Source organism: Ahaetulla prasina, chromosome 3 (genome assembly GCF_028640845.1).
Source record: "Ahaetulla prasina isolate Xishuangbanna chromosome 3, ASM2864084v1, whole genome shotgun sequence".
NCBI classification, from domain to species: Eukaryota; Metazoa; Chordata; class Lepidosauria; order Squamata; family Colubridae; genus Ahaetulla; species Ahaetulla prasina.
The window spans coordinates 165,051,119-165,069,327 of NC_080541.1; the positions used below are offsets into that span (position 1 = coordinate 165,051,119).

Genomic DNA, 18,209 nt, shown 5'->3' on the forward strand with positions numbered 1-18,209 from the left:
CTTCCCTCCCCCCCCAGAGTGGGTGGAAATGTCTGTGCATCTTATTGAGTGAATATTGCAGCTGGGGGGGGGTGTTGTACGGCAACAATCAGCTGTTCTAGGTGGCGGGGATTGCTTGCGCTGCCACCTGTTTGCAGAGATTGCTGCCGCTGCCACCTGCCACCGTGAATTGGCTGCGGCAAAGAGGCCGCTGCGAATGGGCGGTGGCGGCAAACAGATGGCAGCGAACAGGCCATAGTGAACAGGTGGCAGAGACCCCTGCCACTTAGTATAGCTGATTGATGGTATTCCAGAAGGCAAATCCAATCACCAATCGACAGTGAAGGCTCCAGCATTCCCCAGCAGCAGCAGCTCAGCTCAGTTGACCAGTGGTGGGTACAACGGAGAGAAGCCCTGACAAGCAATGTGCTGAAGCTGACTAGGCTGTTTGCTGTTTGCTGCAAGGACGCTAGCCAGATGAATATCTGATGGATAATGGGAGGCAGAGGCAGATTTTTTTTCTTGTTTTTCTCCTTGGGTTGATGTGCGTCTTATAGTCTGGAGCATCTTATAGTCCGAAAAATACGGTAATTTCATAATGCCCAGTTAGAGTCAAAGTAGAATTAATCTTTAACACTGCTTTTATATTATATGCCTTTTCCACAGGACTGATTGTCTACTATTATTATGGTTGCTTCTTTATGGCAAATTCATTATGATATATCCCTCCTGTGAAGGGAACAATATATATCCCTCCTGTGAAGGGAACAATAGCTTCAAAATCCTCACAATTCAAAACAGAATACAACAGAAATTAAAAAATGTTAAAAGATTCATTTTTCATCAGCTAAAGATACACAGTTGGTAATTTACTACCATGAACTTACTGCCATGTGGCATGATGATGTCCCACATATTACTGCAAGTCGGGAAGTAATTGACTGATTTTCACAGGGCAAGTTATGTCCTTTCACGTTGGCTCCAATCATACCTGGTATAAAAATAAAGAAGAAAGAAAACTGGCCTTTCAGGCAAAATGAAACTTTTAAGTGATATTTGTTGAGAAACCTGCCAAATATTAAAAAACACTCTGTATCTCTATTTTCTCATCCTTGCAAAATATATCCAAAAGTCTGCGAAACAATAGGATGAAGCCATAGGATAAGAACAAGTAGAATTAAATAGGATTTATGGTTGGACATACCCCAGGCCTATAGGAGATAGAAGTTTCAAATGTGGTGGTAGAAAGCGTGTATATTAGTATGTCTGCAGGATTTCAAAATAAAAAATGATGTGGCAATATACCCGTGTTTCCCCAAAAACAAGTCTTATATTAATTTTTGCTCCAAAATTAGGGCTTATTTGTCAGTTAGATTTTATTTTCAGGGAAATATGGTACTCAATGCGTCCATCTGGCTGATGATCTTAACAGGGTTTAATTTTGGGGTACGGCTTATATTACGAACATCCTGAAAAATCATGCTAGGGCTTATTTTCCAGTTACTGTAGGTCTTATTTTTGGGGAAATACAGTAGTAGTACTGAATTTTTGCTTGCCACTTTCCTCCCTTCTAATTTGCATATGCAACCACACTATCAAGCTAAATCATTGGGTGTTTTTGAATTAAGAAAATCAGAAAGTAGACAAAGGGCTCTTATTCTTCTTTCATGGAACCTGGACTTTTCCAGTAAAATTACTGAGAGTCCAAAGAAAAATAGCTGTTTATATAAAAGGTATAGCAAAATATGCTATAGTAAAGATGTAGAAAGGTCTGCTGGCTTATAGTATAATTAATAAGGCTGCAAGGTAGGAACCAGTTGTTCCTGTGCTAAAAACAACTGTTATTTCAATGTATATCAGGTGCCTTCCAAAGAAATCAAAAGAACACCCAAGAGAAGAAAAAGTGTGGCACTTAAACCCTGGAGCATAGACCTTATATATTGAATGTGGTTTGGGTGTCCTGAAGTGGGCAGATTTCTATATGAATATGCCTTCACTCTTGTCTGCAATGAACAGACTAATCCTGCTGAGTCGAGTCTATGAACATTCTGCCAAGTCTGCTGATTCCTGAATAAGGGATTAAATGTCTGGAGAGTTCAGATTTACAGCTCTGCTTGTATGAAACTTAACATATAGCTTTAAAAGGATATTCTTTGTTATCAAAAGCATTTATAACCTCCTTTTGCACCCTCTATTTCAGTTGCTTCCAGAATACTTTTTTTTAAAAAAATACAGATAATTCTTGGAAGATAGTCTTATCTGTCTCTATCAGCCATCATGTTTTTATGGAATTTCTAGGATCAGAGGCAATAAATTCCAGGTGCAAACCAACTGTTGTGTTCACACCTTGTTAATGAGTTGGTCCTCCTAGCTGGTCACTGTTTGAAGGAAAATGCTGAATTAGAGACTTCATTCCAGGCTGAAGAGACTGTTTGTTCTTACGGATTCTGAATTTCAATTTAAGACATGACTACTTCATTTAACTGTAAATAATATCCAAACATTCACTAAAGCTTTGATGCTAATCCTTAGATTGTTTACTTCTTTAGTTTTTATGTGAACCGACTGTGAAAACTGCTGGCAGACACAAGATGAAACTTTTCTAAACACAGTCTCTACTTCTGAAGGTAATACTATCAACAAAATATAGTTACAATCTTTTTGAATAATCAGACTATGGTTATTAAAAATTCAACTTGCAATCCTATGAAATTTTCTTTGGATAAATTCTAAATAAATAAAATTGGGGGTTGTTCTCAATAGACATACTTAAGGTTTCTCCATATGTCCTACCAAAAGAGGTGGTACATAAACAGCAACTAAACCATTACATCTGTTTCTACTGTTTTTATTACAACTAAGTTATATCTGGATTCAGTCTTAAAACTTCAAGAAACAGTATAGATTCTAAGAAACTCTAAATATAGCTCTACTTTAATTTCATCATATAATTTAAACCAGAATGCAAATGACTGTGAAACTGTATTAAAATGAGTGTTGATCTTTTATAATTATTATTTTTTTCAGTAGCTAAGGATTAATCAAATCTCAGTGCTGAATTTTGAAAAGGAAAATGTCAATAAGATGCTTTTTGTCAATAAGCATGGCATCTTTCACCTCTACAATAAATACATATATCTACATTAATTCTCTCTGTTTTTAATATCAAAACATTTTGAAAATAGAATCCTGTTGGATTTTAAGTGAAATGTATATTAAAATATTGATTGGGTCTTTACAGAGAATTATCTTTTGAGGTTTTTTGAGGCAATTATTCTCATCTCTTGAGATTCAAAACTTATTTATGACATTTTAAACCAAGCTGTATCGTTTACTGTACGCTGACTTCTATTATAGTTTATTTATCAACTAGTTTATATTTGTATAAACTTCACACAAATTTGTTTGTACAAAAATAAATCTATCCTTTACTGAGACCACGTATATTAAGAATGAAGCCTTTTATTGATCCTTTAAATGATATTCATTTATAAAGATGACATTCTTTATCTTCCATCTAAGAAGATATTCACATTCTACAGGTTTGGAATTTCTATTTGAGGAAATTTCCATAGTTTTGTATACTTGTATTGCATAAAGTACAGTGGGACACTGATTTTTAGTTTTATTTATTTATTCGTTTGTCAACAAATACAAGGAAACAAGTATCAGATAGACATAGACATGGACACATGAAAAAAAATGCCACAAATAAATGGATATAGTTATAACCTTTTGACAGGCATTCTTAACAATAGCCTAAAGAGAAGTCAGATGTATTCCTAATCACTAGGGAATGAAGCACTAGTGCATATTCAACTGAAATAAAACTTAATTCTATAAAACAGAATTCCTGACTATCAAAATGCAAGCAGACTCTTATATGTAGCAATTCAGGCTGAAAAGAGTGTCTAATTGCACAAAGAGCCTGTTATACAATGTGTCTTTCTTTAAAAAGGAAAACCCATCAGAGAAAACAGGTCCTCAATTCAATTCTGTACCAATATTGTACACAACTGGGTATTACTGTATTTGTGTAGTAAAAATAGTAGGCAGTTGTATATAGAAATAACTTGCTGAATCTACTATATAAAGCAGCCACCACTGCTTTTCAATCAAAATAATAGTGGAACGTAAGATAACAAAAACAAGATCATTTCATTTTTCAAAAATCTACTTGCATACATCAACCCAATGAGAAAACACAGTTTTTTATTTTTACTACAATGTTTCTCATTAATGTAAATAGCTAATCAAGAAAGTCAAAGAAATATTGTGACTGACTTTTCAAAAGGAGTAATGAAGGAAAGACAGAGACTAATGCATCAAAAAAAATGGCAAGAGACAAAAGTATTATCCTTGAAATGAGGTTGTTTTGAATTATTAACAGACAAAAATATTACTGTCCCTGAAAGACAATATGTGAGGAAGATCTGGAAGAAATGGGTTGATTATATGTTTTATATCTATCATAAAAGACTAGGTATTTGGATTTATACTGGATTTTGACAAGGAAGGACTAAATTTGAATAGCTACTGTAATTCTTGGTATTGAAATTTTATAATGTGTTGTATTGTATTTTGAATAGAATATTTTTGAAAGAGTTTATGTAAGAAAGACCTGGGGGAAAAATTATATGGTTATAGAAGCTATAAGGGAGATATTCTTTGAATTGGATTGGATTTTTATGCTTTAGTTGGTTTTAAATACTTTAGGATTAATTTGTTTTATTGATTCACATATTTTGTTACTGTTAATTGTTAATTTTTTTTTCTTGAAGGATTTTGGTTATGTTAGGAGGAAGTCAGAGCTAGAGAGGGAAAATTGGTATAATAGTTTTGGGGGAAAATTTTCTTAGCATATGTTTGTTTTATTTTTAACTATACCTTGTGCTTCATCCGGGAAGTCAGGGGGGAGGGGGGAGGGATTAGTGAAGGGAGGGGGTTGGGGGGAAGGGGGGGGAATTTTTTTTTTTTGTAAAACGTTTTGAATAAAAAGAAAAAAAAAGAAAACACAGTTGTCCAAAGTTTCTAGCACATTAAATAAATCACTAAACAATGAAATCTCCCTATCCTCTTTCTTGCTTTGTAATTAATTTCCACAGTAATGTACAAAACAAATGGATAGGAAATAAAGAAGAAATAGTTTTTAAAAACTATATATCTACTGGTAAGTGGATAAAGAGACAGGGAGGGGTCTATAAATCCACAAAGAATTCTCCCGCATTTTCCTTTCAGTTTTGCACTGTATGTAAACACGAGAAACAGTATTTTAAAGCCTTTCTTTCTAATGTATGCCTGGAAATTGAACAATTGATCCATTTAAAAGACAGCACCAAATTGACTAAAGAAAGAAGGAACTGTGTTTATACTTCGGAAGTCTTGATTTCATTTGAACTTATCAATAAATAAGAATGAAAAACTTTCCCTGTTTTCAAAACTTCTTTCCAGATGGGCTAAACCTAATACTGGTCATTCTGAAAAGCAGAAATAACTATTTTTCAAGACAGTGTCTAAAGATATGTATCAGCTGAATTACCTGCTACTTATTCTCTGTCCAATTAACTTGACTTAGTGAATTATTATTTTTTTCGAAGCAGATAAAAATATTCATTTGATCATCAGATGAACAATATGATATGGAATAAATTATTAGACATTAAATGACCGGGGCTAAGAAACAGTACTTCAGACATGAAGATCTATAATATGTGGAAACAGACATCTGCTAGTAAAACAGGATTTTAACTGTAGACCAAATCTGTTTCATATGCCAGATCTGATCTGGAGTCATGTGAAGCAACAGAAGGAGGAAAAAAAGATCATGTTGTATCTGTACTGGATGCAAGCTGAAGAATGTACTGAAATTAAAGTTTATGAGACAAAAGACACAATGGTACAATCTGTTTTTACCCCCGTTATTTCAGTAACACATGTACGCTCTAACAAGGAAAACATTTGCACTGCAGAAAGTATTCACTTTCCAATATATTGTAATCAAACAGAAGATAAAAATTTGAACGCCCTTATTGAGCAGTATCACAGGAACACACAACTGTAGCAATGGGATTGCTCTGAAGAACTATAATGTACTCAGGATATTTTCACTTTTTTCCTCAATCTGTTAACTATATTATTTAGCGCAGCTTATCAATAGTTTACATTTTATGTCTTCTTCTGCAGAATTTTTTGTAGACTGCTCAGAACAGAAGGTGCCATATAATTAAGAGATTCAAGGTGCTATGTCCGATTGTTGTTTTGTGTAGTATATTGTTTTATTGGGTGTCACTGGACATAGGTTGCCTACAGTCTTTCATTATATCATTAAAACATTGATGAAATGAAATCAACAAATATTTTCAATGTTTTTTTCAATGCCTTCCCTGACAACTGTCTTATTTAATAGGGTATTTAATTATTTATTTACACAGTTATCTCTAACCTGCAGGACCCAATCTGGGTTGGTCACTGGGACCAGAGGTTTTGTCTTCTGAGCTTTCGGATTCATGATAGAGCCCATCTTCAGGGAACGTCTCTCTGGCTAGAAGACAAAATCTCCGACCCAGATCAGATCCTGTAACATTATCCTGGGACACATATATTTGCTTTCATTCATGAGAGAGATGAATAAGTTATCCACTTCCACAAATGGACCTGAGGTGGTTTACAATCAAAAATAACAACAACACATATAATTAGCAATCTGTCTGTCTCATCTCCGTAAGCTAAAATAGTCCTAGAATCTTCAACATTCACTCTGTAGAATAGACATGTTTTCTAGATTTCATTATAGGCCAAGAGGTTAATGGCTTTCCTTATCTCAAAAGCTAAGATATTCTAAAAGGCTGAGGGAACCACTTAGAAGGAACACTGATTGATTGCCCAGCTCCCTTATTTTCTATGGGATAGTGACCCTCAGTATGCCATCCTTCAGAGATCACATAGGACCAGCAGAATTTGAGCAGAAAAGATAGTTCAGCAGGTACCACATAAAGAAGACAGTTAACCCTCTGACTTGGAAGCAACCTGTAATCAGTGCAGTGGACCACAGCAAAAATATAATGCTACTAACAAATGGCACCATATGTTGATCAGTTGGAGCTTCTGAGATATCTTCAGAGGTACTGTAGCTCTATGCAGAATTGGCTGCAACAGTTAAGTTAGTAAATCTAACTTAAAATGCATGATGATCCTATTCTATGATGCAGCCTTTACACTCAAGCACCTACATGACAAAACTAACAATCATATCATAGAATACCTAATCCTCCAGCATGTGCATCAATAAGAGAGGCAGCTACAGCAATCCCCTTAGACAGACCAAGATCTTCTGCAGCTTCTGCTGTTAATCCATTTCCAACTGGAGTTCCTGGAGGGAGAACTTCATTTCCTAAGCAGAAACAAGAGGGGGAGTGGAATCAAAGCCTTACAGTGCTGACAGAAATCATAGTTCTCTATGTCCCTACACTGAGATAACTTCTTATTTAGCAGATGTAATACTGCAGTTTATTTTAAAATATACATATGTAAGATATTAATCAGAGCAAATGAACCAGGCCAAAGGAACAAGAAGTCTAGGTCAGTGTTTCTCAAACTGCGGTCTGAGGATTCTTGAGGGATGGGTCCTTCAAGACGTGCCCGGGGTCCACAAAATTAAAATTATTTGCCAGGTTATGTTGAAAAATAATATTATATATATATAATTATATAATTATTATAACGTACATATTAAAATCTCAGCAAACAATTATGAGGAGCAATAGTGACAGCGAAAGCATCAAATTTGATTTTTAATACAGTAAATATTGATAAATGTCACTCTATAAACAAACACTCTCTAGAGGTCCTCTATAACTTTTAAAAGAAGAAAGAGGTCCTGAAAGAAAAAAAGTTTAAGAAACACTGGTTAAGTTTTTAAAAAGTAGCTTTTGAATTTTTTTTTTATAAATAGATAGCCCACTGGCAAATATCATATCCAAGGTCTCTCAAATATTAATACATGAGGGGGGAAAGTCCCTGATTTTGTTTTTATTTTTGCTTTTACTTTTTCAAATCATAAACATGGAAGTTTATGTACAGTACAATATATTCCCCTATCCTGAAGGGGTCCTGAACCTCTGGCATTTTAGAAAAGATGAGAATTGACTTTTATAATCATTCTGTGTTGAAAGATCTGAGAAAGCAAGCAAAAATATTATACACATCCAAATAATTTTGCTTAATATATGGAGGCTTTTCTACCTGTACACTACATAGAGCCAGCAAACAAGGAGTGGGAATCATATTCTCTTCAGCGAATGCCTCATTTCCAGAGATGAAAACAGCCCAAGCAATGCTAACATCTCCAAAAGTTGGAAATTAACTTGGGTTTACTAGAAAAAATGTACCTTAAGTTCTGTACAATAGGCAGAATAAGTTTGTCTTCAGGACAAAGAAGAACAAACACACTATAAATGTACTAAAAGCAGACTTCTAATTTGGCCGTTTTAATATTTTAGGATGATTCTTCAACACAGATACCTAAAAATAATCTTGGATATATATTAAATTGAGGGTTCTCATTCAGTTGTTTGAGACAGAGACTTCTTTCAGTGAACTCTTTACTTATGCCATCTCTTTTTCATGGCTGACATCTCATTTTTTGAAAAGGCTTCTTTCACCCTGTGAAGTGAAAAGCAAGTTTACCAAAGGAAAAAGCTGTCTGAACTGTTTCCTTTTCCTTTATTCTTGCCTAAACTCTGGCTGAGGAATTTGCTTGGCTTGTATTTTGCTTAAAGAAAATGTAGGTGCTATAATGCCAATGACCTCCCACCTTTCCAGGCAGTTGCCAAGGTAACCAATTATTTACCAGGCAAATCTCTGGTTAACCTGAACAAGTAATTCATAGGGTCCCTCCCAAACTATCTTAATACTTAATAACATGAGATACTCAATATTCACTTGACTTTAAAAACAACAAAAGAAAAATCCAGCAAAGGGGTCCAGTTGATTCAACCATGAGGTATCCACTTATTCAAGCAATGCTTTTAATTTGTTGTGCAGAACTAGCACCATTTATGTGGAACTAAAATTGGCTCCATCCCAAAAGAATCTGAAGAGGAGAATAGCTCACTTGTTAAGTTAAAAGTGGCGTCTACAGAAAAAACTTGTGTTTGTCTTACTGTAAACTTCACTGACTTTGAGTAACCCTTCCCAGTGAAAATATAATGTATTATAAGACCACAATCAAAGTCTTACACTTGGTTTCAATTTATTATGGTTAGATCTGAGTTAAGCAGAGATGGGCAGTCAAGGACCTTTGCCATCCTCAGTGCCCGGTTTGCAGTTCCGTAAGTTATTTTTACAAAAATATGGTGGCAAAATAATAGAATTTTGGGGCATAGTGTTGCTAGCTTTAGAGGTCTTTTTTCAGAATTAAGGGAAGGTCTCTGAGAGCCGACTGATGTCACAAGCAACATTCTGCAAGAATCAAAATGGGGTGAGAAATAATAGTATTTTTTCCTAGTTTTTCCCTTAAGCACTTTTTTTTTTTTACATCAGCCAAGCGTTGATACACTGGTTGCAACAAGAATTAACTGACCAGCTAGTTGCCTGAGCCTGACTTTGTGGGTTGAGAAAGAGTGATTGGCCCAAATCACCCTGCCAGCTTTCAGGCCTAAGGCAGGACTAGAAATCACAGTCTCCTGGTTTATAGCCTGGTGTCTTAATCACCAGACCAAATTGGCTCTCTGGAAATAAATAAAATTAGAGCATGGAATAAAAAGAACAAAGTACATTTAAATCTATCTTACACCAATGTCATTCATCATGTTTCTCCATACCTGCCTAGGGACATTTCCCAAAAGTCAACCCTTCTGAGTAATGAGATATCCATCATGATGCCCTGGCACAAGCTCACCCCTAACATACCCCTAAGATATGTGTGATGTTGCAACACAACTACAAAAGGGGAGACAATGTGCTTCACAAGCAAGGACACACATTTCATCTTTTCTACTTTCCCCCATGCTTCTATACTTCTATGCATCAATATAGATACAATTTTGTTCTATAAACTTCTCATCTCTTCCTTTTTGAGAATTTTAATTCCACAAGTTTTTAAGTCTCAATTATTTCAGTATTTCTGTATGCATTTGCTCTGCAATTTGTCCTAATTCATTCTCGCTACATGACTAAACTATTTCTTGCAAGTGAATTAAAAAAATCACATTCTAAGAATAGATTTGCCTTGTTTTATCAAAACTTAGCTATATAATTTTACTTTAAAAAAACATGAAAATAAGGGAGAAATTGAACAGTTAGCCTTTGGGAAATACTGAGATGAAATTTCTTTGACGATTTTCCTTTCTAAGCAAATGAGCAAATGATCATATTCTATATACTATAGCATGCTGTAAATCTCTTAAACACTGCAAGGGAATGTGAATTCAAGCCACAGCTATGTGTAGTGATCCTAGGCTTGTTACAATGAAATAATCAAGGCAATGCAATTATCTGTCAGCTAGATAAATAAATCTATCACTCTATCGCTCATTTAACAAGGAAAGATAGGGAACCCATAAAACACTTGAACTGCAAGATGATTCAGGGCAGAATGATGTGTTTCCAGATAGACTTTGATTGTTGAAGGCACAAATATCCCTCTGTGGCACAAAGTCCTTTTTAAGAAGCGTGGGTTGGTAAACCAACTAATCCATGCTGTAGTAATCTTATGACTGGATTATCGCAATGTGTTATTCAAGGGGCTGCTTCTAAAGATGTAACAGAAACTTTAGTTAATATAAATAAGGTAGTAAGAATACTGATTGGCTACTCTAGCCAATAATATTATATTCCTCCAAAATTATGGCATCAATACCAACACACAGATCACTTCTGGTCTCATTTCAAAATCCTATTTTTATTAGTAAATTCACTTATGGATTAAGAGCACAGTACCTAAAGGAATAGCTCTTTCCATATATCTTTATCTTACCCTTAAATCAATTCCTGAGGCTCTATTATTGGTGCCATAATATAAAATATGAAAAGCTAACCAGAAACATAAGGCTGGTGGCCTTGCAGCTCTGAAAACCAGAGAACACATGTGACATCTATTTTGTTATGTTTAGGGTTAGGGTTAGGGTCCTTCTTATTGTCCAGGCTTTTTATTGTGTAAGAAAGTTAATATTTATGCTTTTCAATTTACTTCCTTTCGGTTGCTTTATTGCTCATACATTATATATGTTCCCTGCTTATTTACTTGCAACAGGAAATACAACATACAAATAGTTAGAACAAAATCAGAGAACATATTGTACATATGTTGCTTTCATATTAGCCATATTGCCACTCTTTGTCTACTCAGTTACCATGGGTGATTATAATGCTGGTAATTATCAGATGACTATGTCTGTTTTTTTGTATTGTGCTCCAATATTCTTTTATGAAGACTTATACTTTTATGAAGTCAAAGCATTTTTGTTATTTCTGCTGAACACACAAACATATTTCACCATCCTGACCATATCAATCATAGCTAGTGAAATAATAATGAAATATCCTAATTGCTGGATACCAACTTAATAATTTTGATCAGTGGATTCTACTTTCTGTAGAGAGAAAGACAGTAAAAAGTTTAGGTAGTCACTTTGGAAGGCACATCTAGGATACCAAGTTTCGGGAGCGCGTGCTCGATGTCTGAAAGCGATCACGCGCTCCGACCCCTTGGACTTCTCCCGTTCCCCGGATGGTCAGGATCCTCAGAGCCCGGGCCTTCGGTTGATGTTGTGCAATGCTCGGTCCGTGGTGAACAAAGCCCCCCTTGTTTGTGATCTTATTCAGGGGGTTCCATGGACCTTATAGGCATTACGGAGACCTGGTTGGGCACGGAAGGGGTGCCTCGTGGAGATGTGCCCGGGTTTCCGTGCATTCCATCAACCGAGGGCCCAGGGTAGGGGTGGTGGGGTGGCGGTTGTGATTAGAGAGAGTCTAGAGCCGAGGGAGGCCACTGTGCCTCAGATTGCCGGGTGCGAATCCCTCTTTGTGAGATGGGGTCATAGGTGTCAGATGGGTTTGCTGATCGCGTACCTGGCTCCTTGCTACATGACAGCTGCCCTGCCCCAGCTCCTGGAGGTGGTGGCCGGGTGGTAGTTGAGACCCCAGACTTTTAGTCATGGGGACTTTAACTGCCATCTTCCGCCCGCCATCGACAGCGGCTCGGGAGTTCATGGCTTCCATGACGGCCTTGGACCTGACCCAGGTAATTGATGGCCCTACTCACATTGGGGGTGGCACTCTGGACCTGATTTTTCTCTCTGGTCAGTGGTTGAGAGATCTGGACTTAAAGGAAATAGTCACTGAACCTTTGTCATGGTCAGATCACTCTCTTCTTCGCCTGGACTTTCTGACCGCCATTCACCACCGCAGGGAGACGGAGCCGATACGTTGGTTCCGTCCCAGGCGCCTGATGGACCCGGATGGGTTCCGGACGGAGCTTGGGCCATTTCCTGAGGGTCTGGCTCACGGCTCGGCCGAGGAACTTGTTGCGGCCTGGGAACGGGGCGGCGGGGCCTTAGACCGAGTCGTGCCTTTGCGGCCTCTGACCCGGCGCAGGGCCCAACCGCCCTTGGTTCTCCGAGGAGCTGAGGGGATGAAGCCGGAGAAGACGCCTAGAGAGTTCCTGGAGGTCTAGCCGTTCGGAAGCTGATCGGACACTAGTGAAGTCCTATACTAGGACTTACCTAGTGGCATTGAGGGAAGCGAGGCGTAGCTACGCCTCCTCCCTCATTGCATCGGCAGATAACCGCCCGGCCGCCCTGTTTCGGGTGACTCGCTCCCTCCTTCATCAGGGGGAGCGGGATGACCCGTTGCAGGGACGGGCTGAGGAGTTTAACGGTTATCTATACGATAAAATCGTTCAGCTTCGGGATGGTCTGGACCAAGATTGCGGTGATGCGGGTGAGACGCTCGAGGGTGGTCTTGGCGACATTATTTGGGATGAGTTTGACCCTGTGGCTCCCGAGGACATGGACAGGTTGCTGGGTAGGTTGAATGCCACCACGTGTTTACTGGACCCGTGCCCCTCCTGGCTGGTGCTGGCCACTCGGGAGGTGACACGAGGCTGGCTCCAGGCGATTACGATCGCTTCTTTGGTGGAGGGTGTCTTCCCGGCCGCCTTGAAAGAGGCGGTGGTGAGGCCCCTCCTTAAGAAGCCTTCCCTGGACCCGGCTGTTTTAGGTAATTATCGTCCGGTCTCCAACCTTCGCTTCGCGGCGAAGGTTGTAGAGAGTATGGTGGCATATCAGCTTCCCTTGCACCTGGATGAAACTGTCTATCTAGACCCGTTCCAGTCCGGTTTCCGACCCGGTTACAGCACGGAGACGGCTTTGGTCGCGTTGGTAGATGATCTCTGGAGGGCCAGGGATAGGGGTTGTTCCTCTGCCCTGGTCCTATTAGACCTCTCAGCGGCTTTCGATACCATCGACCATGGTATCCTGCTGCACCGGTTGGGGGGATTGGGAGTGGGAGGCACCGTTTATCAGTGGTTCTCCTCCTATCTCTCCGACCGGTCGCAGTCGGTGTTGACAGGGGGCAGAGGTCGCCCCGAGGCGCCTCACTTGTGGGGTGCCGCGGGGTCGATTCTCTCGCCTTCTGTTTAACATCTACATGAAACCGCTGGGTGAGATCATCAGTGGTTTCGTGTGAAGTATCAGCTGTATGCGGATGATACTCAGCTGTACTTTTCACACCGAACCACCCCAACGAAGCTATCAAGTGCTGTCCCGGTGTCTGGAGGCCGACGGGTCTGGATGGGGAGAAACAGGCTCAAGCTCAATCCCGCCAAGACAGAGTGGCTGTGGATGCGGCATCCCGGTACAGTCAGCTAACCGCTGCTGAACATCGGTGGCGAGTCATTGGCCCCGATGGAGAGGGTCCGCAACAGGCGTCCTCCTGGATGAACGGCTGTCTCTAGAAGAGCATTTGACGGCCGCCTCCAGGAGAGCGTTCTACCAGGTTCGCCTGGTACGCCAGTTGCGCCTTTCTGGACCGGGATGCCCTATCCACGGTTACTCACGCACTCGTGACGCCTCGCCTGGATTACTGCAATGCTCTCTACATGGGGCTCCCTTGAGGGGCATCCGGAGGCTACAGTTAGTCCAGAATGCAGCTGCGCTGGTGATAGATGGAGCCCTCGTGGCTCCCATATGACACCTATCCTGCGCAGACTGCACTGGCTTCCTGTGGCCTTCCGGTGCGCTTCAAGGTTTTGGTGACCACCTTTAAAGCGCCCATGGCATTGGGCCGGGTTATTTACGGGACCGCCTACTGCGACCGAATACCTCCCACCGTCCCATGCGCCTCACAGAGAGGGTCTCCTCAGGGTGCCGTCAGCGAGGCAATGTCGCCTGGCGACGCCCAGGAAGGGCCTTCTGTGGGGCTCCCACCCTCTGGAACGATCTACCCCGGACTTCGTCAGCTTTCGGACCTCCGGACCTTCCGCCGCGGGCTTAAAACATACTTATTTAATTGTGCAGGACTGAGCTAGATTTTAAATTTTGGGTTTTAAATTGGGTTTTATTTCTATTTTTAATTGGACGGGCTTTAGAATAAGTTTTTTAAATGTTTTATATTGTATTTATATTCTATTTATCTGTTTTTAGTGCCTGTAAACCGCCCTGAGTCCCTTGGGAGATAGGGCGGTATATAAATATGATTAAATAAATAAATAAATAATAAATACCCTATATCATATTGTGTCAGAATTATATATGGTTCACTCAGGGTTGTATAAATTTAAGGGTGTGTCACTGATTTTTTTAAAAACCAAGAGTACTGGTTCACAGTGCACAGGTCCATTTAGCAGTGTTGATATTAATCTAGTCTTAACATCAGTTCAAACTTGATATTTATTTTGTGTGATTGTTAGAAGTGACAATACTTTAAAATGCCAATTTCTCATAGAAGATTTATGCCTTGTGTATTTTTCATTGTTAGAACATGAGAAAAAAAATTAGCCCAGCATATCTTAATTCTCCAGGAAAAACTACGCCACACGGTTTGACATCCAATGGTTATTCAAGAAGGTCGCTATACAAGCTTTTAAAATTTTATCTGCTCCCTGCTGCATTATTACTGAGCCCCAGAAAGCCTCTCTGAATGATTTGTGTTCCATCTAGAAAGAAGGAAATAAATCACAGGGGAATAGAATTACCCATTGAACTCTGCATCCATATGAAATACCAAAATGCTGTACTGGGGCAATTGGCGAAAAGGACAGCCTGAATCTCTTTTGCTGTTGCATCCAACAACTTGTTCTCAAATTCTCTGAAGTATGCATAAAGACATTATGAATTACTTGTATGCTGTGTCCAATTTTGTACTCATCCAACTACACAAATCTTTGGAATCAGGTTGTAGTAGAAAAAAAATCCATTACAACATTCCACATTATGTAGTAAGATAAAATGAACTAAAAAATACAAAAATTAGAGTTAACAACAAAAACTAATGGAATCTACTGCTCACATTTGTTTATGCATTTACAATTTAAATGTAGATGAGTTATCTTCAAAATACTTAATTATCATTTCCACATCGTACAACTGTTGCTTATTACATGCCATATCCTAGTTTTATTATCTCAAACTATTAATTATATAAAGGAATTTCTTATTTGCACATACAGGTTTACTCATTTAAAATGGAAAGCACTTTCCTTGTCCTTGAAATGAACAATATAAATATTGTATTCAAACTCTGGCTTGAACTTCATAAATTATTTAAGCTTAAAAAAAGAATTCTCCGCAGGGCAACTTGGCCATTAGGGTGCTCAAATTTCTGCTAAAACATATAAGTAGTATCCTTTCAGCATAGAAAGAAATAATTGCCAAAAGGTAATTGCTATTAGGATTGTATTTAGGCAGAGGAGGGAAAAATTGAAAGACCAATATTTAAGAGCATCTATAAAATTGCAAAAAAGGAGAGGGGGGATCAAAAACCCCAAGGCTATCACATGGAGAATTTCTGTGTTTTTGGTTCATCTTTGAAGCTTTCAGTTGCTTTCTACTGGGGGTTACTAGATCTGTTCAAAATCAAATTCTTCCCTAATTGGCAAGATCATTGTTACAGCATTAAACTTTTCAGTAAGGAATACCTATGACTATTTCTTTTTAAAAAGGAAAAAGAATAAAAGGTATTGAATTATTTTATATTTTAATAATGTTTTAATCTTTCTTTACATGTAATAAATAGATTATAAATTCTAATTGGATTCATAAGCTTATGTATGAGTTTATGTTTTATCAATGGCTGGAATCATTAGTTGAAGAAAGATTCGACACAGCAATTCAATAGGTCTTGGTAAATGTTGGAAACCTAGTCTCACAAAGATATGTCGAAGGAAAAAAATATATTTAAAAGCTCATATTTGGGCTAAACTTACATTCATAAGTCTTTCATAATTACTTTTTAATTCAATTGTTTCAATGTAACATCTAAGTAAAGATCTACAAATATCTTCCCTTCTGCTATGATGAGTGATCCTTTAACTCTGATACTGAATAGACCCAAAATCCATAAAAATGTTGGCTTGAATCTTGGAAACAATTCAAGGAACATGTTAATTAGATGTGGAGTTATTCAGAGAATGCTGGTGTTCCTTGAATTGCAATTTAAGAAACACTGTATTAGATGACATCAGAGAACACAGCCAAAACTTATGTTCTCCTATGAAAGTAACCTGGAACATTTAAGGAATCCACATTTAACAGCCATTGTTTGTACTTTCAACAGGCAGGGATTTTTTTCCCTCCACTTTTGGAAAGTGGAAAAATAGATGAAGCAGAATAACAGAGTTGGAAGGGACCTTGGAGGTCTTCTGTCCAAACCCTGCCAAGGCAGGAAACTGTATACCATTTCAGACAAATGGTTGTCCAATCTCTTCTTTAAAACCTCCAGTATTGGAGGCAAGTCTTTCCACAGATTAATTGTTCTAACTGTCAGGAACTTTATCCTTAAATCCATGTTGCTTCTTTTCTGGATTAGTTTCTATCCATTGTTTGTTGTCCTGCTGTCATGTGCCTTGAGAATAGATTGACCCCCTCTTCTTTGTGGCAGTCAATCAAAGACTGCTATCATATCACCCCAGTCCTTTTTTTCATTAAATTAGACATACCAAATTCCTGCAACCATGTTTTCATGTTTCAGCTTCCAGTCCCGAAACTGTAGATGTTAAGTGAACAAACCCAGGAAGCAGATTCTAATTTATATTCCAAAGAGAGGACAGCCTGACAAAGTTGACTCAACACATAGATCAAGGTTCCTTGTGAACAATTTTGACAGAAGTACTTTCTTATGGATAAATCTATCACAATGCCTTTCTAACCAACCTTAAGTTGTACCTACAATTTCTAAGGAAGGAAATATACAATACAATTCCCTTCACTTTTAGGGCAAAGTGTTCTAAAGCATGCAAATTTCCTTTTCTCATCTGACAGAGATTTTACTATATGTTATTACTCTTTATTAGTGGTATAATAAATGAAGAACAGCCTATACAAAATCTTCAATGTAATGTAAATAAAAAAGTAGCACACAAAAGTTATTGAATACAAGAAACCTTCGTACATTTATTAATGATATCTTCTGATTTCCATTTATTTTACAAAATTACACTACAGCTAAAAAATAAAATCTAAATGATTAACTATGAAGGGTATTTTAAAATAAGTAATTCTTTAAAAATGTATGCTAATGTTCCTAATCATGTCATGGCTGCTTAGCATAGCCATTAAAAGCCCATTAAGTGAACAAGGAAAATTGATTACAATTAGTCTGGAAAAATTTCGCCAAATGAGCATTACAGTCTTAAATGGAAATCCATTTTAAGTACTGTGCAGTTAATGAGATTAACGCTGTCATTAAACTTTGGCTCAAATTGGTAAAATAATTATACTTGAGTTCACAAAGCATGTTAAATTATATCAGCTTAATCACATTTTTAAAATCCAGATATTTTTTTTTACTAAAAACAGCAGGAGGTATACCAGTCCAAATCAAATACCCTTCTGTACTATGTAGAGTGAGCAATCTGTGATTCACATAATTGTTTTGGAGAGCAACACAGAAGGGTGCATGATGACAAAATGAAAAGTAGATTGCGTATCTTTGTTACTTTGTTTTTATGCACATGCTTCTAGTTTGGTTTTCTTTCTTTTTTGGATTTTGGATTTTAGCTTTGGAAATAAAAA

General features: G+C 38.0%; 1 protein-coding gene across 6 annotated transcripts in view; it reads right to left on the bottom strand.

Moving 5' to 3' along the window:
* The window catches only part of FGGY (FGGY carbohydrate kinase domain containing), a 195,157-nt gene that overhangs the window by 104,030 nt on the left and 72,918 nt on the right, over positions 1 to 18,209 (bottom strand). For all 6 annotated transcript variants that reach the window (XM_058174692.1, XM_058174696.1, XM_058174690.1 and 3 more), the window contains 2 exons: positions 7,241 to 7,369; positions 867 to 970 (listed from right to left, as the gene is read on the bottom strand). In XM_058174692.1, the coding sequence (XP_058030675.1) occupies positions 867 to 970; positions 7,241 to 7,369 (233 nt within the window). The remainder of the gene's footprint in view (positions 1 to 866; positions 971 to 7,240; positions 7,370 to 18,209) is intronic.